This window comes from Necator americanus, chromosome III (genome assembly GCF_031761385.1).
Source record: "Necator americanus strain Aroian chromosome III, whole genome shotgun sequence".
Lineage (NCBI taxonomy): Eukaryota > Metazoa > Nematoda > Chromadorea > Rhabditida > Ancylostomatidae > Necator > Necator americanus.
The window spans coordinates 19941160-19967867 of NC_087373.1; the positions used below are offsets into that span (position 1 = coordinate 19941160).

The window sequence follows — 26708 nt, forward strand, 5'->3', positions numbered from 1 at the left end:
AAAAATCGGTACGTAGCCAATACACTGGTGGACACGGACCAATCAAAATGGAACGGAAATGAGGCAAACCATGACGGAAGTGATTTCTATGTGTATTTGTATGGGCGCGTGAGAAGGCGCTTCTAGAGGCCACCTAACGTGCTCAGAACTTCACATCCAGGATTATAAAGACGGTTGATGGTTCCGAACCAACTATTCCGGAGGGGAAGATGGTTTTTCAAATGAACACGTTAGCCCACGCTACATCCCTACAACTAAATGATCTAGAGCTGGTATTGCCGAAGAAAGAATTACAAGGAAGACGCACTGAGAAACTCCCAAAATAAATATATATGTATAACATCTGACAACAAAATGTAAGGTGACAACTGGAAGACATAAACTGAATTTCCCGGGATGGAACGCTTACAAAGAGGATTTACAGCAGTGGCGACCAGGGTAGAGGAAAACTATTTCGAAAAAGCAATCCCATACGCCAATCGCGACTATCAGGTGGGAGAGGAGACAAGAAAGTACAGCGTATCTTGAGACTATCGAACTAAGAAAGAAACACACGACAGGTGAGCTGGTTGTCGAATATGAGGGCGGAGCCTAAGTAATCTACTACTTATGCTTGGACGCCGGTGTCGAGCAAGTCGTCGACGGGGTTGGTGTCGAGAACAGATCCGGCCTTCGTTGATGCTCGACAACTCCCGGACCACCTAGAGGTGGTTGCCACACTTCGTAGCCGAGTTTAATCAATTCGCCGCTGATCATGTCCAGTAAGGTTTGCGGAGTGTCTGGAACGGCAACGGTTGAAAGTGCATCCCTACATTGCAGTTCTTTGACGACAATTGTTTGATCTGATTACGTGAACAATAGGTTTTTTGAAAATCTGAATGCTGCACAACGACTGGAGAACGTAGGAAAAATTCAGGACTTGTTGCTTCGTTATCAATTATTTAATCCACATCTTGTTATTATTATTTCGTTTTGTTAGGAAATGCCTTGAATCTGCAGGACATAAGCGCATGAATTTACTCTTGGATAACTTTGTCAAAACTGCTGGCTTCAGGCACAAATTAACATGTTGCAGTTTTCTAAACATCTCAGCAAAAGCAAAACCTGGCAACCTTTCCTAACCTGGTTTAAGAAATGCGAACACCGATCCACCACCTCCAGCACCGGTCATCTTTGGATGTATGCCATATCTAGCTAACGTTGTGCATATTTGATCTACTTTCGGGTGTCCAACACCAAGCCCAATCAGCAGCTGGTTGTTTATTCGGCAAAGATCCTAAAAGAAGTTAGGTTGAGTGATTAGCAAAGAATTAAAACTGAACACAATGACATGCATGTTCAACTGCTTGGAAGCTAAACAAAATCACCACACTCCACTTGAACCGAACAAAGACCAAAGCAATAGAAAGTGATGCTTTAAAAACTGTGAATATTTATTGGTGAATAATGCACAATTAGAGAAGCACAGAGAAAGTGAAGGCACTCAGACTGGTGTGTTACGAAAAGATTTTATAAATGTGAAATAGGAAGGTTATCGTTCATTTCTCCCGAACCGACCACGGTTAAAAGAGCTAAACATCTGCGATTGTCAGTGAATGGACGAAGGAAACGACGTAGATGCAATTGGTTGATAGGGCAGAGACAAACCAAATAATGGACTATACCGTGCGGGACGACCACTTACGTTAAGCTTGCTGAACGTGTCGACGAGTTCTCCTTTGTCCGATGTTGCGGAGACGGCTGAGGCTGAGCTGCCACGCTTGCCGCCGGCCACATACGAGGAGAACGTCGACGAACGCACGCTGCCTCCACGATGCGGCTGAAATCACGGAACAACACGCTTCACAACGCAACTTGAAGCTGTTGATATCTAGGTCAATTAGAGACAAAAAAGAGCAAGTTATACATGGGGACGCTAAAGTAAGCATGAACAAAACCAGAGTTGGTTATATCGCCCTGTAAGACGAATGCAGGTTTTCACGAAATCGCCAAACCACGCACATGCAAATTTCGTCCTTTTCATTGACTGAGTTTTTTCCACTTTCCAAAGGCATTTCTGACCGAAAGAACGCCAATGACTCGGACATTTAAGGGCTTCGGTTTTGGTGTCGGTGTACCTCGACTGCCACTTCTTTGTGTAACATCGTACGCGAGAATGCCATGGTAATGGGGACAGTAAGGATAAGAATGGCCAGCGAATAAAGGTTATCTACGAAAAGATCATCCGAGTTGTTTGAATTTTGAGCAAGAAGCAAACAAACTTCTTTAAAGGTAGTGATTTCGAAATATATGACTGAATGGATGTCTGGAGCCTCTTCCGTACTTTAAAACACACTTATGAAGCAGCAGCAGCAGTGCAATGCCAACAGTACTCCAAAAAGGATACTTGCTTATTCACTTATTAATTATTCATCTTGGATTGAAAAAAAGACTGAGGAATGACCGGCGCTACTAACGTTTGGATTTGCCGTTTCCGCCGTTATCAATTACGATTGAGCACTTAAAGCTGCGTCCCAGCTTTTTATGGTCTTGTGCTACACCGCACTGTGGTAATCTTTAGAAAAATAATTTTGCTCTTCCTTGATCAGATACTGAATACACGAAAACTATAATATATTGAGGGGAATTTGCAACTCAAAAATTCATATGATCGATTTCAGAGAATCCACTCTTCTAAGGAAGCGGTGTACTTGAAATTTAAAAGGTTATCGTCGGACTTTTCTTCCGTTTTCCGTTTTAATGGTAGGATACGTTTTGGATTTATTCTGGGATCGTTATCGTTTCTAAAAGAGCGGAATCTTAGGCGTGTTCACTGGCTGGAACGGTTTTATTTTAGCGATCTTCCATCAACATAGAGGTATGTGAACTTGTAGGGAAACGATTATGTGTGAACATTCTCCTACGCCGAAGAGACAATCCCATGTTCTTTTTGCATTCAGTGCTGAAATCACGCAAGTTCACTGCAATTTCTTTTCCATTTGGAAGAATCTCGTAAAGGACACTGGTGAAGCAAAATTGGGCAGGAAGCCACTACAGTTTTGTCACTCAGAATGAATGATAAAGTTATTTCGATTGGAAAACCAACTAACCACAAAAGCACCTAAACTACCTAATTTAAGGGCAAAGCCCAGTTCACTCAACGAAGAAAAACTGAGTACCACTGGCGACTTTACAACACCAAAGATACACGAGCGCACAAAAGCGTTGGGATTTGAAGATGAAGTGGGTCAGAGTCGCTAGTATACTCTAGCCGCTGTGGATTTACCTGCAGCGAATGGTGGTCGTTATCGGGTACGGTTGAACCGTGGCCACCGTTCTCCAGTTTGTCTAACGTCTCGCCGTTCTCCTCAGGCGATCGATGTAAAATCTTAGCTGCTTCCCGCGATATTGCATCAATAGACGTAAAAATTCCTTCCACCACATCAGGGAACTAAAGAAAAGGATAGAAGGCGATGATTTCTTCATAATGCGAAAATACCCAAATTGTAGCGATGTTCATCCTAATCTCTTCTGATGCCAATCTCTTCTGATCCCCTAATGACTTTCAAGAGTATACCGTAGGGAAGCGCGTACTTTTTTCAGCCTCTCTTTAACTGTTTGCACCATCCGTGATGTATTCCGTTCGACTTTCGAGTTTACCAAAATCACGCGGAGATCCGGAAGGCTACAACAAAACAAACATGAAAACTAGGAAGGTTCCGATGCGATTACCAGAAATTTGAAATTTCATTTTGAAAAAGGAAACAAAGCAATTCTGACAGAAAGAAATAAGGAGTGTCTTGTTTTGAAATGAAGTGAAACTCACTTCTTTAAATGTTCAATTCGTGTACCGGGTTTGAAACTAGCCACACCTCCTAAACGAACGAAAAATAATTCTGATGTTTAACAAAAACCATGAGGGATAGACAGCTTACACCACAAAACAGCTGAATGGAAAGAACAGTACACCTCTCCTCATACTTCTATATGAAAAAAACTAGATGGAACGAGTTACGCGTGATACACTAGGTCGCTCTCTTAAGCCCAGCCACACCCAAATGATGCTTAATTGCGAGTAAGGTCCGACTGAGTCGCTGAGATGACAAGGCGATTATCCAGAGATTGTAACAGAAATGAATTGATCAGTTCTTTCGGAAACCTATCTAATAGTATGAAAAGAGGGGTGACATGCATCTAGTATTCACGCACGAAATGTTAACTGAGAAGTGGACACAAAGCCGGAGAGGTTACACGGGTCAAATAAGCATGGAATAGCGTTAGCTAAGAACGAAAAGAAATCAAATGAAAAAACCACCACCATGATAAGTCCGAACTCAACATCAGCGAAAAAACTAGAAAGCTAGTCTACCACAAACACCAACATGTCGAAAGAGGCAAGACGACGTCATGTCGACAACAGGCAGAGGCGTGATTCCAGCATTTTTCCGTGCACGATCTCATAAATGTTAATGTCTACAAATGTTAGAAGCACGCCATCTGCTCTAAGTGTCAACTTTGTTGACAACTGCTGGAATTATTGACAATTACCGTGGCATCCTACATATCCCAGGTGCGTAAAGCTCTGGTAGCCATAATCCCGATGCCCTAAAATCGGCGATCACAGAACATCAATTATCGTCTTTTTTTTCACGAAGATGGTGATGAACAGATGCACTTATGGACAGTGGGAATTTAATAGGATCAATGGAATCAAAAACTCAATCACGTACACAACTTTGAAAGCTTCAAACCTTCGAAGTTCTCTGTTTACCTTTTGAAGATCACAATCACGTTTGTGGGCTTGAGTTCAAACTCATGTCGTTCTCACATAAGGCGGCAATTCTGTAGCAGCTCATGCTCATTCGTGCACAGGCAACCAGCAGGAATTCACGGACACTTTGAAGTAATCAAAAGCAGCTTATGGAGGTTTCACAAACATTTCCGTCATTCTGAGACTGTCTACTGTCCTCAGCCCACTCATCACAGTAGCAGGTTCGAGGTAAATTAGTTCTGTAGGAGGTTCTCTCCACTTATACGATGCGCATGATAGGAAATACCTTTATATTTTGTGTCACTAAAGAAAGTGAGGGAGTGACCACAACTAACCACTTTGAAGTCTGTTCCTGCGTATTTGGAATCAACAGCACCGTCAACTCCTTCTATTTTGATCTTCGGATTTGCTCCAGGCTAAAGATTGCAAGCAGAGAGAATTCGTGGGTAATTCGATCTTGCACTGGAGAATTTCGAAAGTGATTGTAATGAAGGTTATCTGATATCGAAATTTTGTTAGATGTGGAGATAAAGAGCTGCATCATAACATTATCATTATGCAACTTTGAATCGGGCTGCTCGAGAGACTTCAGTCGAGCAAGCCATAGCACGTCGAAATGCCCAACGCAAAATGGGACTTGATTAAATTTCTAGCTATTCACTGCATGACAACAGATTAATCTATAATTGAATGCGAACGTATTCATCGAAACCAATCAAGAAGGAATAAAGGATAAAGTGCACGGCGTTGATCAATCCCTATGGGGATTCGCCTCCGAAAGACTAGGTTGGTACTGGGGCGGAACCTCAGATCGGGCCAAAAAAAGCGACCCTGAACAATAAGTGTTATGAGGCACGCTTTAATTGCGAGTTCCCACCGTTTGCTACTGTACGTCGTTGCGCCTAGTAAGTCATTTCTCAAAAGCAACTTAAAGTGTTCGGGGAATTTTCGATGGTGGGGTCTCAGCTCTAGTGCTTAATTTGTTGGGCAAACTAGCGCTTAGAGTGTCCTTGATGTCTGTGATTGGCGGATTTTTGGGCGGCTGTAAATAAGAGGAATACCGTAACCGAATGTAGGTTTAGTAAGAGCTAATCTTGGAAGAAGGGTGCAAGAAAACTTGAAAAGTATGGATTCAAGTTTACCGTTCCACTTGCTGGTACACCCAGTGGCAGAAAGTAAGAAAAAGGATTAAAAAGTGAACTTATCGCCCACAAAAAAGATTACAAGATACCTATTTACATCTTTAACCAGTAGTTCAAGCATAAATTAGACATTAAACCGAGAAAGCCTACGAAATCTCAGTGGAACATTTCAACATCCAAAAAGAGAAGAACTGGTCGCTCGTTGTAAAGAAATTGATTTTAGGTTCACATCCTTAGCGGCGGCTACTACGTGACAGAAGAACCAAGGCGCTCACACAAACTTAACACTACCTGAGAGCCAAACGAAGTTCGAGAAAACAAACCTAACAATATTCTTAATGGCCAGAGGATGAGGTGACTGTTCTAGCCAAGAGAGCGGCGAATAAGGCAGCAACTATGATTCATATAGTTCCCACTACCTGCAGCTATCGGGTGGAGACAACCACAATGAACCTGACGGCAGCGTTGAGGAAAGCATTGAGTGGGTTCTGTGCTTACTGCAAACAGAAACTGATCACAGAAATCCTTTGCTCCTTTTTGCCGGTCTTTTTTTGCCATTGCCACAACGCAAAAGAAAATTTGAAAATTCAAAAAATTTTGCTTTCGTCAGGATACCATTGTCGTTGAATCCAATCGAAGTAGTATCTGTTAATTATATAACACACAATTATTCTGCGATCATATAACAGCGTTAAACTGATGTTTGGCTGCGGAAAGGAGAAGACGCAGGCGGTGAGTAATCGATAATCGATCGAGAGCGCATGACAAACCGTATGTGCAGACTGCCGCATCCAGTCCAGATGCACGTCCGTGGATGAGTGATTCGGCGGCAGTGGCCCATTTTCGAATCATATCGAGATGTTGGTCTTCCCACGTTAAACTGCCATCGTCATCGGTCTATGGACGAAGTAGAGTAGGACGTAAATTGAAACAGATCGAATGGCGTTGACTCACAACAATCGACGGTGAGGGTATTAGTCCAGTCGTTTGTAAGAGAGCAGTAGCAATGCATACACAATAGGCACCTGAAACGAAACTCAGTCTATAACGGTGCTATTGTTTTATAGTTGCAGAAATTCCTTGGCAAGTTCAGGAAGGTTTAGAGACTAACCCGAAGATCCCAGTCCTACACAACTAGGTAATTTGAAGCGAACTGTGGCCTTCACAGCAAGAAGATTCCTAAAAAAGAGATGTAAGAATATTTAAGAAATAAAAAATTAGTTCAAATCTGAGTAGAGCTGCAAATTCGTAAGCACTTCGAACGCATAGTGGGCCAAAACGACATGAAGCACGTGCGCAATTGCGTACGCGGCATCTCTCGAGGCCCTTGGTAGAGCGTAGCGGCGGGGAGCGCGCTGAAATCCTTCCTGGCGCCACCCATCGCTGCAGTTTGCCACGCTCAAAATTGGTTCCAACTGCTGCCTCCACCGCGCCGACTCGAGCGCGTACGCAAATGCACCGCAACTACGCTCGTCATTCATGTCGTTTTGACCCGACTATGTGCTAATTGTTGTTCCACCGATCGTCCAGAATCTTACTCTCCATGACACCAAAAAAAGTGAAATTCAAGCAACTGAGTTAGGAGAAGAGCTGCATAACTCTTCAAACAAACTGTATCACACGGACATCGCACGATGAAGAAAAGCAGGTAAGCAGCCACAGGGATATCATTACGCAGAACCATGGTTTCAGAAATAGTCATGGAGGATTGCACCTCTACACGGAACAGAAAAGTGCTCAAAACTGTTACGGACTCTATGCGCAGTGTCTGGGTGCTTCTCCAGCGCGGCAAAGTACTAAAAGAAGCGTTCTGGGAAACTTTCGATGTTCAGTTCTCCTTAGTAGTATATAGAGTTTTGGTCATAGTTTGCAAATCTAAGGCTAAAACACAGTATAACTCTTGCAAATCGCCTCAGGAGAGACAAAGACTTCAGTTAAGTCAACCTGGCAGCTCTATGAATCCGCTGGCTTGAGAGGATGAAAGCCCGTCACAATTCACCCAATCTACATGGAGGTGAAGAGCTGCATTACCGGTTTCTTCGGAGTAACTGGGGACAACATCGCAAACCCTACCCACTAGTGTGAGGACCACAACATCGGAAAAATCCTCAAATGCTTCCCTTAGGAGATTGAAGCACCGCACTCCACAGTGCATAATAATAGAGAGTGCCGTGGAACGCAAAAGAGAAGGAGAAACCCTATAAAGTTTGTGAGTGTTGTGTTTCGTCATCTGTAATAGGAGGACGTGGACCAGGGAATACTTTCCGATCAGTGCTCGAACCAGAGACGAGAACACAACCATGTCAAGTTTCTTTCCACGGCATTTGCAAAACATAAGAGCCAGTTGCCATTTTGAGTACCGAGGGGAATACTCGATAGTAGGCGCGTTAATGAAGCTTCCAATTGAAAATTCCAGCATATGCAGCCCAGTGCATGGTTCCAGACTTTTGTTGGTTCTGTGCCTTCCTGATCTCGCTGTGCAATATCTCCTTTCTTGAAGTGTTTTCTATGTGATATGACTTTAAGTCGGAACTCCGATGGTATACAGCATTGATACATGTGTGTAACTTGATGAAGAGGCGGATAAATCAGCAGTGTTTATAGACTACACCATGAGGATCAAGAGACGCTTTTCACCTCAAAAAGCGGGACGATTTCAATAAAAAAAAGAAGCTAGTAGCATCATACCGCACACGTTATTGGATTTCCAAAAGCGAAGAGTGGAAGGAGCTGATGATTTGGATTCAATGTATGAGGCAGAAGATGATCTCATCTTCTGCCTCGCACACGTACGGGTGAGGTAGAACAAGAAATAGAGGAGAACAGCGTGAAGGAGCAACAGTAAAAATCCAATCAAATTCAGCTCTCGCTACTCCTCTTTGCAAATTTACCAGCATATGCATTTTCTGACGTTCTTCTTTCTTATTGTAATGTTTTCGCCTAATGAAGATTAGAGGATCAGTTGATAGAGAATCACGGCTGAATCTGTGGGCACTGTCGATCAAAGCACATTGAGCAAGACGATCGTGCAATAGTGCAAGGCATCGTCCGAGTCTCGATGTTAGGTCACAGCACACGCAGAAAATTCGTTGAAAGAAGACGCGAAAACACCGACGTCGGAGAGGGACAGAAGCTTTGATTCGAGTATCAGAACGTCACATTATACAGCAGGCTACCATCGTTGCTTAGCTTAGTTTTAATTACAAACTTCATCTGCGACCATTTCACGTCGTGTTCACTTCCAGCGCTTCTTCCACATTCAAACCTCACTGCGGCAACTGGTTTCCATGCTCTGCAAGTACCCCGAACACGGACGATGACTCTGTCATGGTCCCATCTCTGGATCAGACCGAAAAGTGTGCCTTAGTGGGCACAATTTTAGAAGCAGCGGATGACAACAACCTAAAAGCACAACCCTATCCCGAAGTCAAACAAGTGCGGCCTGAAGCACTTTTAAAAGTGGAACAAGTGCCTTGTCCAGATCTAATCGCACTCTGTTGAGTCTTTAGCGAGATAGTAGTGAAAGTATTAATAAAACGCTGCAAGATGTGCAATAGCTTTATTAAGTGCAGTAAAATCGCCAATTCTTCGAGAGAAGACGAAAAAGACGCGGATTTTCCTTACTTCATAAATCGTCTCAATCTCTTTTGTACTATAAAATCTGAAAACCATTATATTCGTGTGCCCGAGCTCTATCGAAGAATCGAGATTTAGTAGGTTTGCTGTATTTTCCGTGATATCTGTGTCTAGGATTGACAGATTCAAATCTCAAATTAAAATTTAGAACGACTCAAATATGTATCTCATACACCAACAGATTACCATGAAAACTGCGTAAGGTACACCTTAGGAAGCATATTTTGATGCCCTACACTTACATACACTGTTACTATTTTCGTAACGACTTCAGTGGCGTCATCAAATAGGTGAAAGCGAAAACAGCGATAATCTCTAGAAAACGTTCTAAGATTTGAGCTTTAGTGCATGTTTGTGAATTAAAAACTTACGAAGAAGGTAACTCTCCCGTTCCATTCGATTCGAGAAGCGCCATCTGGTGGACGTAGTAACTGAAGCACCACACCACACTACATATCTATACACAGACAAAACATGCACTGCTTTGAGAGAAACTGAGGAGATGAACACAAAAACATAGCGGCTGCTCAGGAAAACGCAAACTGCTTCCCATCAAACATAAGCTGCTACGACTACGACAACACAAGTTGATAAGCATGAGGCAATCTTAGTATCAAAATGAGACGAAATGAAGAAGAAGTACCTTTTTCTGTGGGCAACCCCAAGTAGGAGATACCAGAAGGCCAGTATAGCCAGATGCTGTACACCGCACTGCTCTTCGCATGAACCCGACAATTTCCGTGCAATAGGCACCAAGATTTCAAGTGAAGGTGGCTGGTCCTCTTCAATCGGATACTCGGCTAGAAACGGATGCAGCATTCGGTCACTAAGCGCAAGAAAGAAAAAAAAAACGAGAGGGCGAAAAAAGAAACACTGATACCAGCCAGTCGATCTGCTGCTTTTGTGAGGTCCTTGAGGAGCCACGTCTTTTCCACGCCCAAATCTGGTAAACTCAAGTAGATTCTACCATCGGCCGATGTGAACAAACTGACGTAAGTACGCAGATCGATTGAACCAGCTATCGCGGTCTTTAAAGACGTCGATCAATCCAAATGGCAATAAGACTTCGAAATGTGTGGATTGAAGAATATGACCAACTCTTTCTCAATAAATGATCACAGTTGAGATGAGTCATAATTTTGGAAGCACACCACTAAAAAACCAGAAAAAAGCGAATTGAGGTATGTGAGCGTGTTCCACTAGTTAATTAATTATGAACTTCTCGAAAACAGCAAAATTGGACATACCCTTTTTTACTTTGCCCCGTTCATTTCAGAAAGGTGCTGCATGAGCGTTCAAGTGAGAGAACATTTGTTAGCTGAGGCACTTTTCGAGAAGCTTTGACGGATTGACTCTCACTTAACGTTCCCCCTCCTTTGAAGCTCGTCGTTCGCAAAAAGACGTTTGTACTCGAAACTACCTATTACGATTTGTGAGATGAATCTAATGATATTTCCAACATCGACAGGTGAACTGAGACAGGTTTTGAGATGATTCTCTTTCCTTATTCTAATTCTCACTTTATTATTTTAGTGGATTTAAGCTTTAAGCATTTAGGCTAATCTGGAGATTGATTTTGACGCAATTTAGAGGAGCGATCGGCTGTACAGAGGTACGCGCCCTGCCCCAAAAAAATGCCCCCCTCCAAAAAAAAAGACAATCGGAGCTGACGTGACTGTGCAAATTTAGAGATCTCCCCCAACTTTTAATTCAATCTCTTGCAAATGCCTTTACAGCTGAGTGATACTTACTCTGCCATAGACGACAGCGTGCTCGCCAAACAGAATGATCTTGCCAGGTGCGGAGACGTATAGTCCACCGTGCGCACTGCTCATGTTCCGCATCGGACTCGCGTGGTTCGACGACCTTGAACAGCTTCCGCCTGGCGAGTCCAGCGCTGAAACGGCGACATTGTCTAGTAAGAACATGCGGTTGAATTAATCGAACACTGCTTCAGGTAGTTTCATTTTTGCATGTTTCCACAGCTGCAAATAAAAAGCCAAGCGTGTTGGAATTGATTGATTTTCCCCTTAGTCGGAGTTCAAAATGCAGAAACTACCTTTTTCCGTTAAGCAATAATGGGCGCACAAAAGCTATGTCAATCTTTTCTCTTTTGCTTAGAACGCACACAGCTGTTACTGTTGGAGAAAAAGGAAGAAAAAACAGGAAGATTTTTTTAATTCCTTCTTTTTTAGTTTCTAATCTTTTTTCCAAATTTAATTTTGCAAGCCCACAACACTTATTTTGAGATCTAAAATGCTCAGCATTACAACGCTATAAAAATATGCTTCACATAGTTGCTGAAAATTTACTTTTTCTGCCACAACAATCGAATGGTAACCAGAATCACTTCAACCAAGATTAATTGTTCTCCCAAAATACTACTTCTTACTTTCTAAACAATACGAATGATAGAAAAGTAAACAGTTAAGTTCCACCTGATTTTCGACATGCTTTTACAAGTGGATATTGGGTCTATGAATAGCACAATCCTCTCAGATTATTTTTTGTTTCCTTTCTTCCATCTTGTTATTTCTCTTGTTGTATGTACCAAGACTGTGGGATGTGGCCTTACTCTCATCACGTAACGTTCCAGGAGTACAGAATGTTTCAGGTAGACTTCCAGGACCTTCCTGATGTTTGTCATGCAAAAGTTGAAACGGTCTCTTTGCCATCATTCCGTAGGTGAATCACTGTGCTGATATCTCGCTTCCACCAAAAGACGGAAGCAACCAGTAGTGGGACTCGACTTGGAACATGGAACATTTCCCGAGTTCTACAGTTCCGCATTTTCGCGACGGTGGGGATTCAACGAACAGGGCTGGGTGATTCAGTGACAAAGAAGTGGAACCAGCGCAAACGACGTTCTCGTAATATTCAGGGCTAACTTGGAAGAAAGCAAAGATGGTTGAAGAATTCGAACTATTCTTATCAACTGCACTGGATGCAAACTAAGAGCGATGTCGTGTTCATACATCGTTAAAAGGAATTAATAGTCTCATCAAATTTCTGCCCATTTTTTCACTATTCACGTAGCTGGGTCATTTATTTTTTAAATTCAAGGACAAGATATTTCGTACAATGTCGGCTTTCTTCTCTGCAAGCAGAGCGCTTAGCAAAATTCGTTCAGCTAACCAAATTCAGTTACGATTATTCACACAAACCAGGGCATACGAAGCTGCAGCTTCGAATTCCTAGCATATGTATGTATCTCGAAATGGATATTCCTTCTTGTCCAGAAAGCATTAAATGAAACCGATCCTACTACGAACCTACAAGTTTGTGCAAATTTAAAATAAAGCGAATGTTTACGGTTTACACTCTGCCACTAGTATATCTGAGCAGATTATATCATTTCAGTGTTTTTCGAAGTCACACATACTTGATTGTGATACTGTAAAGGTGGCGCCCAAACCTTCTCAATGGAATATAGCACTAGCACTAGCTAGCACTTTTCCAAGATCTTTTGGTTTACGTTGGGAGCCCCCTAACAAAGAATAAGAGCAGGAAGTGTCTGGCTTTGCCAACGTTTCCGAGTTAATTTAAAATGTACGAATTTAAAAGCAGGAAGCTTAACATCTTGGGACCCTTCACGAACAGGTAAAGGTAGAAAGGTACCTCACGAACACGGGCCTGACTACGCTCGATGGAACAAATTTCGAACGTGGTTATGAACGTAAGGAAACTTTATGGCGAACGCAATACTTCCCTGCAAAAATATTCCAGGTACCCATGCACAGCGTCAGTAGATCGAAGTGTAACGAAATTCAAAATGACAGCGTCAAATTACTAACCACCGAATGGGCGTAGAACGAAGAAAAAAAAACACTGGCAAACTTTACTATGACTATTAATAAGAGAAATTTCGATCTGACCCTTCTCCTCTTCAATATCCTCCGATAACGAGGTATCCGTTGGCGGTAGTGTGATATCCTCGTCATTATCTGCCATGGTTCTTAAAACGTTTTCTTCGTATGAGTACTGGGTTTAGGGAAAAATGCGAGAGAAAGGGAAGAACAGGAAAAGCTCCAGAGAGTATGTTGATACAGAAGAGAAGGTTATATTTTGAAAGGGGAACGCTCTAAGAAGATCAGCGCAGCACAACAACGGAAGTTTGGAGTGTTCTACAAGAGATCCGTCTTGTGTATCAGTGTTACACAAGCAGAAAGCAACTGCAAGTACGTGCAGATTTTTCAAGTAATCCTCGAAAGCAGAGAAAGAGCGCTGTGAGTACTCTCAGCGGGGCATCTTCATTTGAGAGGTTCGAACTTCGCCCCAGCTTGTCATCGTCATCAAACGCAGAAAAGTTTATTTCTACTAGAAGGACGATATAGAAAGAAAAACGCAAAAAATCGCCCAGGGGTTCTTTATGAGATAAATAACTGCGGGATAGGAATCGGTACTGTTGGAAATGCCTATTTCGGAGGAAATCTTTGAATGAGTCCGTAGCAGAAAAACGTTGCGAAATAAGGTGTAGTCTAATACAAAGGAAAGAGATGGAAGAGCACCACAAACAAAGTTCGTTGATCGAATTGGTGAACGGTATTTAAAAAAGTGAAAATAAATGACACGAGTGCGTTGATGAGCAGAAAAAAAATGAGAAAATTAGAAAAAGCCCGAAAGAAAAGAGAAAAGTAAATTTCGAGAAGGAAAAATAAAAGTATTTCTGGAAAATATTAATCCAAATCCAACTTTCTGGCGACGAACATGAGACGAAATTTAATGAAATGAACAAAACCAAACAAACTCGGACATGTGGAAATCGCCATAAATTAAGAAGTAGTGGATGAAGGGGTGAGGCGGAAAAGGGCTCGAAGTCTGTTCGGGAAACGGCGTGAGAACGCGACGTCGAATCGATGACTCAGCAGCACCGAGGGCTGATGACGTCAAGGATGCGTTCCGCATGCGCAACGTTGTGCCTCGCTGCGGCGGAAATGGTGAACTCAATCCAAACATAACAACGAGAATGTTTGTCGGAAGGAACTCGTCAACATGCGTCAATGACCGGCTTATCGCTGTGAACCGACGAGCACGGTATCACATCGCGGTAGAGTGGAGTATCACTCAATCAATACTCAGATATTTGAAGGATGCCGTCGGTGACTGTTTCATGGCTGGACGCAACGGTAACACACAATGATGAATGTATACAAGCGCTCGATACAGATGGGCGATAAGATTGGACGAAATAAACGATGTAAGCAAATGTTATTTCAGTTTAAAGTGATATTATCGAAGACGTAGAGATGAGAAAACGCAGAAAATCCTTCGTCAATTCTTAGACTTTGGGGAAGGGCTCGAGTTCAAAGATGGAACAGCTGTTTTAAGGATTGGTTGATAAAGCAGAGCGCAAAAAACTATTGATGAAAGTTCCTCAACAATGCAAAATGCTCCATTTAGACATTTATACTCTTTGTCCGGAAAACTACACAACCGTGATTGTCGGGAATTTCACTGTAAAACGAATGTCACACATATCGAAGAGAGTGTAAACAAGCACTACGTGCGCCCGCTCCTCATTTGCATCGAACACATGTATAACATTATATTAGATTTGCACTAAAACGCTCGGCAAATGCTAAAATAACCAATAAGTTAGAACTGAATAATTGGAGCAATAAGGCTGCTGCCCAATCAGTTAAGACCTTGTGTCTCTTGGAAACATACTTCAGTCGCGTTACATTGTTAAGATTTCATTAAATAAAGATGTTTAAAACGATGGAGGGGTGAGGAGATTAAAAAAACAAAGGAAACGAGACCAGCACGACCATTCAGTTCTAGAGGCCGTTACATAAAAAGCCGAGTTTGGCGAGAAGCCCAAAGTCTGGGAGGGACTTTCGTACGAACATTTTGCTAAACGCTATCAAATTCGGAATGCTTCCGCTAAAATGTTATTGTCGAGACATCGTGGAACTACGCCATTCGACAACCTCCAGATTTGAAAATGCGGTGTGCAGCGAAAAAAAATTGGGAGTAAATAGTGCTTGAGAGAGATGTTTTCGGACCAATCGCAATCGGGAAATCCTTAACGGAAATGTGGAGAGAAAGTGTTGCCGAACTTTAAATTATATAAATGCAATATAATAAGTGTAATATGACAACACACTGATTAAACACATTAATGTCTACACTAGAAGCGAACTAGATTTTGCGTCTCAACAGGTTGTGTTAATTTTCACACAAGCATACCACTAGAACTAAATTATTGAACACCTTGTATTTCCCAACGCAGTGAAAATGTACCTTGACATCACAACAAAACGAGTAGCGGCTGATCTCATTCTATCTTCAGGATGCGCTGTCTTTAAAAATATTGCATAAAAGATGTAGGACAAAGTGCTTGGCATCGATCAGTTCCTTGTGGACACGCTAGCGTGTTCCATCTCAGCTCAAAATCGTAGATGTTTATGAATGACTTTGCAGGCTACGCAGTGAGTCTCTATTTTACTTGTTTTTCTCCAGTCAATATTTTTGTCCCCGCTGACAAGTCTGGTACCAATTTGTCGCCACTGGAGGAATCGAAGATCTGGATAGAATCTTCGACTGCGCGGTCATCGACCGTGAAATCTTACAGATCTGTTATAGCCGCTAATAAAATTACAACCGAAACAAATATAGACCAGAACATTCGGCGACTTTCAGTTGAGATGGCTTCTATGGGTCGAGACTTCGTGAGTTCAGAAAAGTTTGAAAGGAAAAGAAAATGACTAGAGAATAATTCGAAAGCCTCCAGGGTAATCGACTGAACCCACGCCAGTGAGTTTAGTGAAAAGCGCACAAAAAGGCATTCCACAGAAACAGATGGTCGAACTAGGGAGATTCTCCGTTCCACCTACACATCCTCATGCATACACTTGTGACGTAACAGATCGTGAATCTCGGTGAAGACTCGGCCAGAGATCTAAAGATCAAATCTCCTGTATTTGCTAATTATGGAACTAACATTTAGAGCTGGTACACGACACTGTGCAGCTCGACTCACAGATGAAGAGATGAAGAGAATGGTGATCATCAACGTTAATATATTCATAATGTTGGCTAGTTATGCATTTGCCCAGGGCTAGCGAAGGCGAAATCGAAAACATGAGTTCTTAGCACTAAAAAGAGCGTAGAGCCCGCTTATGTGCAGGTGGAACTCCAACTTCGCACTTCAACTTGGAGACCAACGTCTTTTCATTTGCCTTCGACCCTCTCCTGTTCCCACCAATGTCCGAGAGAAGCAACGAAAACAAACAAAAACCTTCTGTACACCTGTTGAAAAGGTTTGAAATAAATAAATGATGAACACTTTAAAAAAAGGTAAAATGAGAAGGTTTTGTGATTCTTTGCATAATTGGAGGAGGCAGTAGCTGAAATCGTGTGCAAATGACACAGAATTGAAATGTTTCCGAAAAAGTATTCTCTAATAGAACCTGTAAGATATAACAATCGATTTTTCCAAAGTTTGGCGATCACCACGAAATCTTGATCTGAAGTCGCACTTACAGTAATACAGCTACCACGAGCGTGATTTCAGCCGCTATCGTTCGAAGCCAGTCGAAGTGATGCAGAGAACTGCTGTCCAACTGTGATAGAGCACTCGAGAGAGCCGCTCATCATTGGAAGACCTATGTCTAAGTGTGCACAAACCCGCTGCACGTGAAAATTCACGTCCTCTAGGAAGCGTTGCATTGCTGATTGTTGCTCAGCAGCAGACTAACGTTCACCAGCGCCAAACAAACAGAACCCTAATTTCGCGGCAAACAGGAGGTGCTGGTATGTTGAAGACACGACGTCGTCTGCCGAGAAAAAGAACCAACTCTTGCAATTCGGTGTGCGATACTTATTACAGAACCTTTTCAAACTCTCCGAACTCTGCGTGAAACATCTCCCACTTCTAGTCACCATTTTTAATTTATTATCTGTGTCCGAGCTCGTAAAACTGTCTATCAACGGTGTCACTGAGCCCTGCTTCCAGAAATGATTGGACAAAAAGCAAGCGTTGCCGCTCGGTGTGACCTTCCTTGGGAATGGAATACTTCGCGGTAGGAACCATCATTCATTGATTTACTCACTAAACTCACCTCTTTACATAGCATCACTGGCTGAAGAATTATTTTTGGGTAGAATTCATAATTCATCCATTTTTCTTCATCCGGTTACCGTATTACTGCACCGTTTGTCGAGCTCTTTCTGTTCGATGCTACGATGAAAAACCTAGCTATTTCAGAGTGAAAAAAGAGGATGATTTGTGGGCAGCTAAGATATATGCTGACTAATGTGGTCATCGAACGGAAACAGAAGTTATCTGTTTCCCAACATCGCAGGGGTATGAAAATAGTCACGGAAGAGGTTTTTTGCTTCGTGTAGACCGAACATTTCTTGGAACAAGTTTCATAGAGTTTCTGAAGGTTTGTGAGTCTTATTGGGAATTGAACATGGGACTTCCCGTCAAGTGAAAAGATACCCATGTCACAGATTTGCAGAACCTTATTTTATTATGTTCTTAGGGAATTTCACTGTCACTTACGAAATAGTTATTCTCACAGAGCTCATGTACATTGCCGCCCGCTCAAAATCTGCTGGACCACCTTACATGCCGTTCTATACAAAAAGAAACCGTGTCTGACCGTTTGTAAATGTGTTCGACCGTATAGGTAAATCTTTGGAAACATCGAGCCTAACGGCGACATCCTGCGACTGTCTTGCAGCGTGGATGACTACAGTAAGTTCGTCGAAGACGAATACTCGATAGCAAGACACAGCCTAGTCGTATCGCACCATTGACCGGACTGGTAGGTGCTGGTGCAGCAACAAAACGGTGGTCGGAGTGTACAAAATTATGATCTTCTGTGAGCCACTCTTCCAAGATGTTCCTCTGGTGCAGTGATATGGTCTTAGGAGTTTGTATTAATGGGTGTTTGCAAAGACCCTTTTCCGATGAATAATGGAACTGACAAGGAAGTTGGTGGTGCCTCTCGAGAAAAACTAGCTAAAATGAGAACTTCTCCTTTCTCTTTTAGAAATTCAATGAAAGCTGCTTTCACTCTACTTGAGCATACAAAGAGCAAAACATCCTTCAAACATACGGACAGGTCGTTGTATAATTGGGAAAGAAAATCATTTTTTTTTTCGTTCACTTTAGTCAGCGTTCATTTCAAAGCGTCACCCCAAGAATCTGAGGTGGTACGGATTTCAGGTGGAATATTCGTATACGGCATAGTAAATTATGAAGAGAGAGGGATGATCACGCTCATTCCTTCCTAATTGCCGCAAAAAACGGCCCGGAAGATACGGCTTGGGGCGTTCTGGCGCACTATTTTCTACAAGGAGCTCGACTGGAGCGCGCCAGCTTTGCGCACGCGCCGCATCTTCCGCGCCGTTTTTTACGGCAATTAGAAAGAAATGGACGGAATCACCCCCCTTCATAATCTGAAATCCGTACCACCTCAGATTCGTGGGGTGATGCCTTTAAATAGCAAAGCAAAGCCTCTTAATCTTGAAATAAGCAGTTTTAAAATCGAACGAAAAGAGTGGTCAGCAAATGAAGCAAAGATACGGTAGCAAGCAAAGAAAATCGTAAATTCTTCTCCTCAGACATTCTAAAAAGATTTCGCCTATCGTCGTAGTCGACGTATAATAAGGAAAATCATGTTCTGCCCAATTAGCCCTAATTTTTACCAATACTTTCAGGAAAAGATGGCGAAATCCGAGAAAAAATGGCTGCAGTAACTTCATTTCCCTCAATCACGCTTCCTAGCTATTGATATCGTGTGCAAGTGCTAAGAGTGGATGCATTGCAAATACCAACAAGTGACCCGTACCTGCCGATAAGAAATGAGAGACAGATAGGAAAGTAGGTTCGATGGAATCCTTAATATTTTTTTCTCGCTGATTGAAAAACTAGAAATATAATATTAATAATAGAAGTAAGGAAAAAAACTGCATCTACTTTTAAACAGTTTCTAGAGGTTATGCACCGGTTGACGTATGGAAAATCCCGTCTTTTAGATGTCTGAGAAGTCTCTCTCAGCATCTACTTGAGATATGTCTCTGAATTTTAGCCTTAGCAATGACCAAAGCCTATTGGACACGCAAACATCAGCAATTTCTGTGAGGCATTACAAGAACTCTCTGGAAGGAACGCAGGCTTTTAGGACAACGGCGAGATCTGTTCTGCTACCGGTTTATACAGCTATAGCGCTGTAATAATAACTGGAGCTACCCATCTCCAACGCTGTACGTTCAACATCAGACAATAGCGGGCTTGATTAGCAATTCGAAGAAGAAAAGATTTTCTGGCTTTAGAAAAGCTGGAGTCCTTGTTTCATGTTCAATGTATACAGATACAGCGTGAACTAATGGGAAATCGAGCAACATTAGTTCCATGCACGATCTGCCACAGACGCAGTTCTGTTTCAGTTAACATTTCTGGACACGCTGTCCAGTTAGTAGAAGAGAACCAAACTCTTGCTGCTGAAATGTGCTCCTGTTGCAATGCTCTTGCGCTTGAAATGCATGGAATCTCTCATGGAACGATAACGATACGAACGATAGAGGCCCTGAGACTTAAGCACCTATCTTGGAGTTAAAAAATCCGTGTCATCTTCGCGCTCCGTCATTCTAAATTTTGAAGGCCCCACGAATCTGAGGTGGTGCGGATTTCAGGTGAAGTATTCGTATACGGAATCGTAGATTATGGAGAGAGGGGTGATCACGTCCATTTCTTTCTAATTGCCATAAAAAACGGCCCGGAAGATACGGCTTCGGGCGTGCACAAGGCTGGCGCGCTCCAATCGAACTCCTTGTAGAAAATGGGGCGCCGGAACGCCCAAAGCCGTATCTTCCGGGCCGTTTTTTACGGCAATTAGGAAAAAATGGACGGAATCACCCCCCTTTCCATAATCTACTATCCCTTGTACGAGTACTCCACCTGAAATCCGTACCACCTCAGATTCGTTGGGTGATGCCTTTAAGCGATTGAATAGAATAGTTTTCGCAGAAGTTAAGGCTAAAAACAAGCAGAGAGACAAAAGAATCCATTATCACCAATTTTACGATGGGCAGGGACTTAGCTGCAAAAAGTATCGTAAATTAGACTGCAATTTCTATGCAAGATGACGATGGAATATCGTTAATTATTATTTTACTGATGAATGAGTAATGATACCATTAATAACTCTTGTTATTAATGGTATCATTAAATCATCAGTAATCTACAACTTAAATTTTTAAATGATTTTATTGGGAAGTTTGTGTTTCTGAAGGATGTGAATTATTCGGAGAGCTAAGAGAATGAATCTGAGCTCTTACATCAAAAGAAACTCTTTCAGTAACTCGGCAATAAAAAAGCTATGTATTGTTAATGTACTCACTTCGCTTTCGAAGCTTCCCTAAATGTTAACAGTTCTTCCAACTCAGAAAAAAACGGTTTGAATGAACGGACTTTGAAAACGAGGTGTGCATTGAGGCATTGAAAACACCGAGGTAAGCAGGTTTTATAGCAGGATAAAATGCTAAGCGTATTATCAGTGACGGAAAGGCCAGTTGATGACGCATTTGCGCGGAAAATATCGACGATAGGCAGAACGTCGAAAGCCCATAAACCTTTGTGGAGTAGACTAGTAGTGGACTCTTACCGAAGATGTGGAAGGATTCCACATGCTACACTGTGATTTCCAGCACAATAACTGACCGTAAGAAATAAAATAGAATACGACCAGTTCGTATGTCGCAAAAAGGACTCCCGCAGCGAACTTACCTGTTGCAAAGAACAAACGAGTCGGTCGGTTTTGCTGCGTTGCCAGTAGAGAACTCTGGCTTTTTTCAAGAGCAATAAAATTCGAACTCGCACAAATCTCGTGCATATTCGCACACTTCACCGTTTTTAAACAGTTAAATTAGGACCACGTCAGTTCACATGGCACATATCGGAATCTAAACTTCAATTGAGCGTCTTTTTCTCTCCGAAATTACGCACAATTCTGATCGGCCTATATAACACATGCTTATAGGCAAACTCAAAAATTTTAATCGGTGAAGAAAACTCCCACCATCTGCGCTCTCCCTTCGAATGATGAAAGAAGAAAATTCATAGAGCTTTCAATAGCAGCGGGGATTACGGAACAAGATGAAGTCATAACATTTTGTGCACTGCGCATTCTTTACTGACGCTTCAGCTCCACATTTCATAATGTACTTTTTTCTGTTTTTTTTTCTGTTCTTCTCAACTTGTTTTCTTTGGTTGTTCTGTACTTAAATAATCAGCGCTTTTGAAAGAGGCATGGTTCCGCAAAGTTGCACTCTTTTATTTCCGTATGCTCAACACAATTAAAGTCAGTGCGCTGGAAATTAACTTGGAGGAGAATCATCTTGACTCCAACATCTCTTCATGTCGGATATTTTAAGAATTTATCCTATAAAATAAAACTTGCAGGTGCTTCCTCTAATAACAGTATCTCACCTGCGTACGAAGTTGACCACTACTGCCTATGAAATCCACGACACTTGGGCACAAATTTATTTCAAAATTTTGGGAAAAATAATATGAACTCCGTTCATAACACCAATACATAGCATATCATACTTCACTGAAAGTTTCCTACGTCCGAACCTGAATCTTTTCAGAAGCTTTTTTACATAAAAAGAATAAGGATGAATTAGAGGGCAGGACAGAAAGTTCTGAGGGTGTAGAATAAGGGTGCAGAACTGGACACTGAAACCTCACAAAAATTATCTCTTCGAGGTCTAGGCCATACCTCTCAGGCTTGCATACTTTTCGGGCAATGATTTAAAAATCAAAAAACTTTGGGGCATTATCTAAAACTAAAGAAAGTTAAAGGATTTGAAATCAAAGTACAAGTACAACTCTTACTGCAACATACAAATGGATCTGCATTCAGAAAAAGCTTAGAAAACTGACCTACAGGGGAAAAACCCAAACTTTTCCTGATGTAAACGCAGAGTGCATATAAAGAAATGAATAGAACTCTTGAAGCACTTCAAGATATGAAGATGCGGGTGTACGCCGCTCCGCTTCACGAACATAAGTACACCCGTGTGGTTTCCCTGCGCAACCCTCTTTTCAGCGGAGCATACACTGAATTTTGTATGACTAATTTTGCATGACATTACGACTGCGACGACGAGCGTTAGGTTCAGTGTAGGGGACTTTTACTTGTCGGATTAGTGACAGACTTATTTGAGGGGATAGGAACACTGACTTGAAACATCAGATGACTTCTGCAAGCAATTGTATAGGTTGTATATGCGATCAAAACGTTTTTTTTTTAAATAATCACAAGGACGTGTCTTTGGTAACTAGGTAGTAAGTGCGAGAGGTTTAGCATTCCAGTGGGAACACAATTATGTTTCCACAGAAACTTGAACTTTTTCTGATGACAAGCGATGCAAGAGCTTTCCAGCCAGAATTCAAGCTGAGGCACAGAAATTGTTCTTCGAACAACATATTTCATATTCATGTGTTCATACAGAACTCAAAATGTGGTAAATTTCTTTGTTTCAGTGAATATAGACTTATACAGTTCCTCCAACGATTTGTGTTTTTCATCGTAAGGGGATGCTCCGGTTCTTTGCCATTCAAGTCAGGTCACATTAGCTATAAACATTTACTAGCATGGCGACAAAGAGTAAGAGAACTAGACACTAGAGGATTTCTAGAAATACGCTTAAGGATGGCATTCTTAAAGGCATCACTCCTCGAATCTGAGGTGGTACGGATTTCAAGTGGAGTATTCGTATACGGCATAGTAGATTATGGGCAGGAGGGTGATTCCGTCCATTTCTTCCTAATTGCCGTAAAAAACGGCCCCGAAGATACGGCTTCGGGTGTTCTGGCGCACTATTTTCTACAAGGAGTTCGACTTGAGTGCGCCAGCCTTCTTCTTCCGGGCTGTTTTCTACTGCAATTAGGAAGAAATGAACGGAATCATCCTCCTCCCCATAATCTACGACCCCGTATAGGAATACTTCACCGGAAATCCGAACCACCTCAGATTCGTGAAGTGATGCCTTTAAAGGCATCACCCATGTATGTTTCCGTTATTGGCGTCTAGGATTATAGCAAGAGCTCGGCCGTTGTAGAGATTTAATGTACAGTAAAACATCCAAACAACACAAGTATGCAATGTTAGTAAAGGTTCAAACATGCTTATTCGCTCAGAGCTGGAGCAGAATTAAGATGTGACTGAGTACTTTAAGCGGACCTCATGGCATAGTGAACCTCCGGAACAATTAGTTTCAAAGGATCTAAGAACCTCAGACAGATAGATGATGTGCACATGCCAATCCAGTTTCATCATCTGCTTGGTCGCAGAGAACATTTTCACAACCTTAGGGAGTAAGTCGAATGCTCTTTCAAAGTGTGCTAATATTGTCTATGAAGTCATTCCAGTGGGTTAGTGAGTGAGTTCGCCGTCTAAATCCTCTTCACATGACAAACGCCGACAAGTATAAAGAGATTACGTCGACAAAGCTGTTTCGCATCTCACTCTCTGTGCGTGCACATGCGAGAAAATCGCTGTTCGCTTGAAATAATAAACCAAAACGGTAATGACTAGAGGAAGCAGGAGCGTATGTTACGTAAAAGGATAAAGTCGTTGGCGTATCAATCTACTTGGGATGCGCCAACCTTTTTTCTGCAACTCGTAATCGCTGAGGTTTGGAACGGGTGTTGGCCCATACATTGACTTGCAACGATGAGAAGTCAGTGTTTTTTTATCCTTCCAGAAAGGTTTGGTACCAATTTATCGTCTCCGGAGGGATGAAAGACTTGGTTCACACTAGAGCGGTTTCGAACCATCGACCGTGTGGCTACAACGGACCTCTAACCGACTGCGCCACTGCCTCTGATACAGATTGGAGTTTTACCTGAAAACCTTCGGTTCCTACTCGAATAATAAATACACAATATTATTGAGCACCTGACGCGGTCCTAACGCAACGATTGTATTTCATAAAATCTTCCACTGAACTAGGTTTGCCTGTGCGAATTAAGCGGCAGGTGTGAACACACAGCAGAAACTGTTTTTTCTACAAAACCGGAGATTATAACACAGCGCAAGCAACGCTGTGCAAGCGAATTGCAACCTCATAGGGAGGGCTTGGTTGAACGCAGCGCGTATCACCAAGAACAATATAGGGTGCGGCGTGTAGACTAGGAGTATGGGCGTGCTCATGTTCAATCATCCCTAATCCAATTCCTAACTTTCACGACAATTTGTAATGCGCCACCCTCGTACACGCACTGCTTCCGCGAGCCTTTTCCCACTCCGCTTTTCAGGACGACTAGGGGGGAATTGAGCGCAAGTACGCCCACACTCCTAATCTACACCCATACCCTAGATTGCCATTGAGAGATCTCAACATCGTCATTTTCGTCACTCACTCAGAAGTTCCGATTTATTGCATAGCTTAAATTTTGAATCAGGACAGAAAGTTGCAACATCTTGTGAACAGAATCCATAATTCAACAGAAAAAAAACATCAATTGAAAGAGTTGTGGACCATTTATTAACGAATTTGTTGAAGTATGTGTGTGATACACGAAGTTCCAGGGAGCTCAAGTTCGAGGGAGTTCAAACGTGCATTTGAAGTCAGACACCAAAACTTCCCATTCAATAGGTTCTAAGTCTATCGATTCCAGCTAAACCACCAAGCTTCAGTACCTCAAGGGGAAAATCCGGTGTTACCAATGCCTCTCAGTAAATTTGACCAAGAAAAAAGTTTAGTTGGACATTAGGGATTTAGTTCGAGGTGAATTTGAAAACTGCTACGCTATTACAAATCGTTATTGGAAAAATAAGAGAGGACGAAAAGAAGTGCGCCAATTATGTCCCTTCTATCAACATCCATAGGAATTTTCCCCATGTCGATTTTTCCGCTGGATTTTCTCATTTTCCCTGCTGGTTGAAAAACCAAGAAAATGAAAACAAGGATGAAGGAAAGGAAGACAAGAACTTGCCTTGCTCACCACGGATGACCATCTCTGTTTGGTGAGAACAGGTGAGGTGGAGGAGGAGGAAAGAGGTCCGCGCGCCACCTCACGCCGCCAACTGAGTCAAACCCACACTGCAAGAAGAAATATCTGCACCCACACAGAATGAAAAACAAAAAAGAGTTGGACGGAACGATATACTGAAGGAAACAATTAGAAGGAAAGACAAACACTGCAGAAATTGATCAACATATCAAAACGATCGGAATTCACTCCGCATGGGAAACTGGGTGCACTTCGGGGCAGACGGACAGATGCCCAGCTGCAAGCTAACGAGCAAATGAGAGATACAGCAACATCGAATTAGGCAAACAGGAGTGTACCATAGATCAGATAGGTAAGAGAATGAAAGTAAAAATGAAATAACAAAGAAGCGCATTCCATTTTCAAACAGAGCCGCCAATGATCGGCAGCAAAAGAAACAGGCGTAGTTAGGCGAAAGAACGTAATTTTCATGTGTCGAGATGTGCTTCTGTGCATTGCCAAAGGCAGCATAGCACGAAAAAATAGGACTAATAGTGTAGATCACAATTCTGAGTGCGACCACCCTATTTCTTCTACACCCTATTCCTTCTACAAAATTGTCCTGAAAACGACGTGAAACACGTCCTTGTCGATCGAATTCTCCAGCGAAACACAGAAGTGTGAGAGAAAACAAAATAACCCGTAAAAGTGTAAAAGTTACAGCACCCCAAATTTTGGTAGGATCTAGAAGTCTTTTTGAAAGGCACGGTCAACAGGGAAAACGTGAATACCAGCAGCGATGTTTACAAAAAAATATGAAAAAAGGAACAAAAAGAATCAGAAAATAAAGAGCAGATGCTTAAGTTCTTTGAATGTTTTTTTGGACTTTTAAAAACACTCATTTGGAAAAGTAGCATATAATAAAGCAAAAAATAGTTGAAAAGAAAACTTATGAAAACTGAATTATCAATTTTACGTGAGCGAAAATAATAGTAGTGGCACAGTGTAGTATTACTCTCAAGGATGGGTGATTGAAATTTGCTTATTGCGCCAACGCTCGCCATTGCTTTCATGGCTAAGATTGAGGCACCGATTTGGGAAACACGACCTTTGCTATATTGCCGATATATCGACGACTGTTTCCTTGTCTGTTCGTCTCAAGCAGAGATGGACAACTGTTTCAAGATTTTAAATGAGCAGTCGGAGTATATAAAGTTCACTC

The 26708-nt window shown here is 42.1% G+C and overlaps 1 protein-coding gene across 3 annotated transcripts; it reads right to left on the reverse strand.

Moving 5' to 3' along the window:
• Window positions 1–603: 603 nt before the first annotated feature.
• RB195_010204 (uncharacterized protein) lies at window positions 604–25511 on the reverse strand (the record flags this gene model as incomplete). Of its 3 annotated transcripts, none has more annotated exons than XM_064191091.1 (14): window positions 604–779; window positions 1123–1276; window positions 1685–1819; window positions 3266–3430; window positions 3574–3664; window positions 3806–3854; window positions 6663–6789; window positions 6847–6917; window positions 7004–7071; window positions 9900–9959; window positions 10172–10328; window positions 10409–10556; window positions 11280–11425; window positions 25490–25511. In XM_064191091.1, the coding sequence occupies 14 exons, from the start codon at window positions 25509–25511 to the stop codon at window positions 604–606; spliced, it is 1569 nt and encodes a 522-aa protein (XP_064048673.1). The 3 variants fall into 3 exon arrangements, with proteins under 3 accessions (XP_064048673.1, XP_064048674.1, XP_013302211.2); XM_064191090.1 differs by lacking the exon at window positions 25490–25511 and adding an exon at window positions 13404–13479; XM_013446757.2 differs by lacking the exon at window positions 9900–9959.
• Between the last annotated feature and the right edge of the window lie 1197 nt (window positions 25512–26708).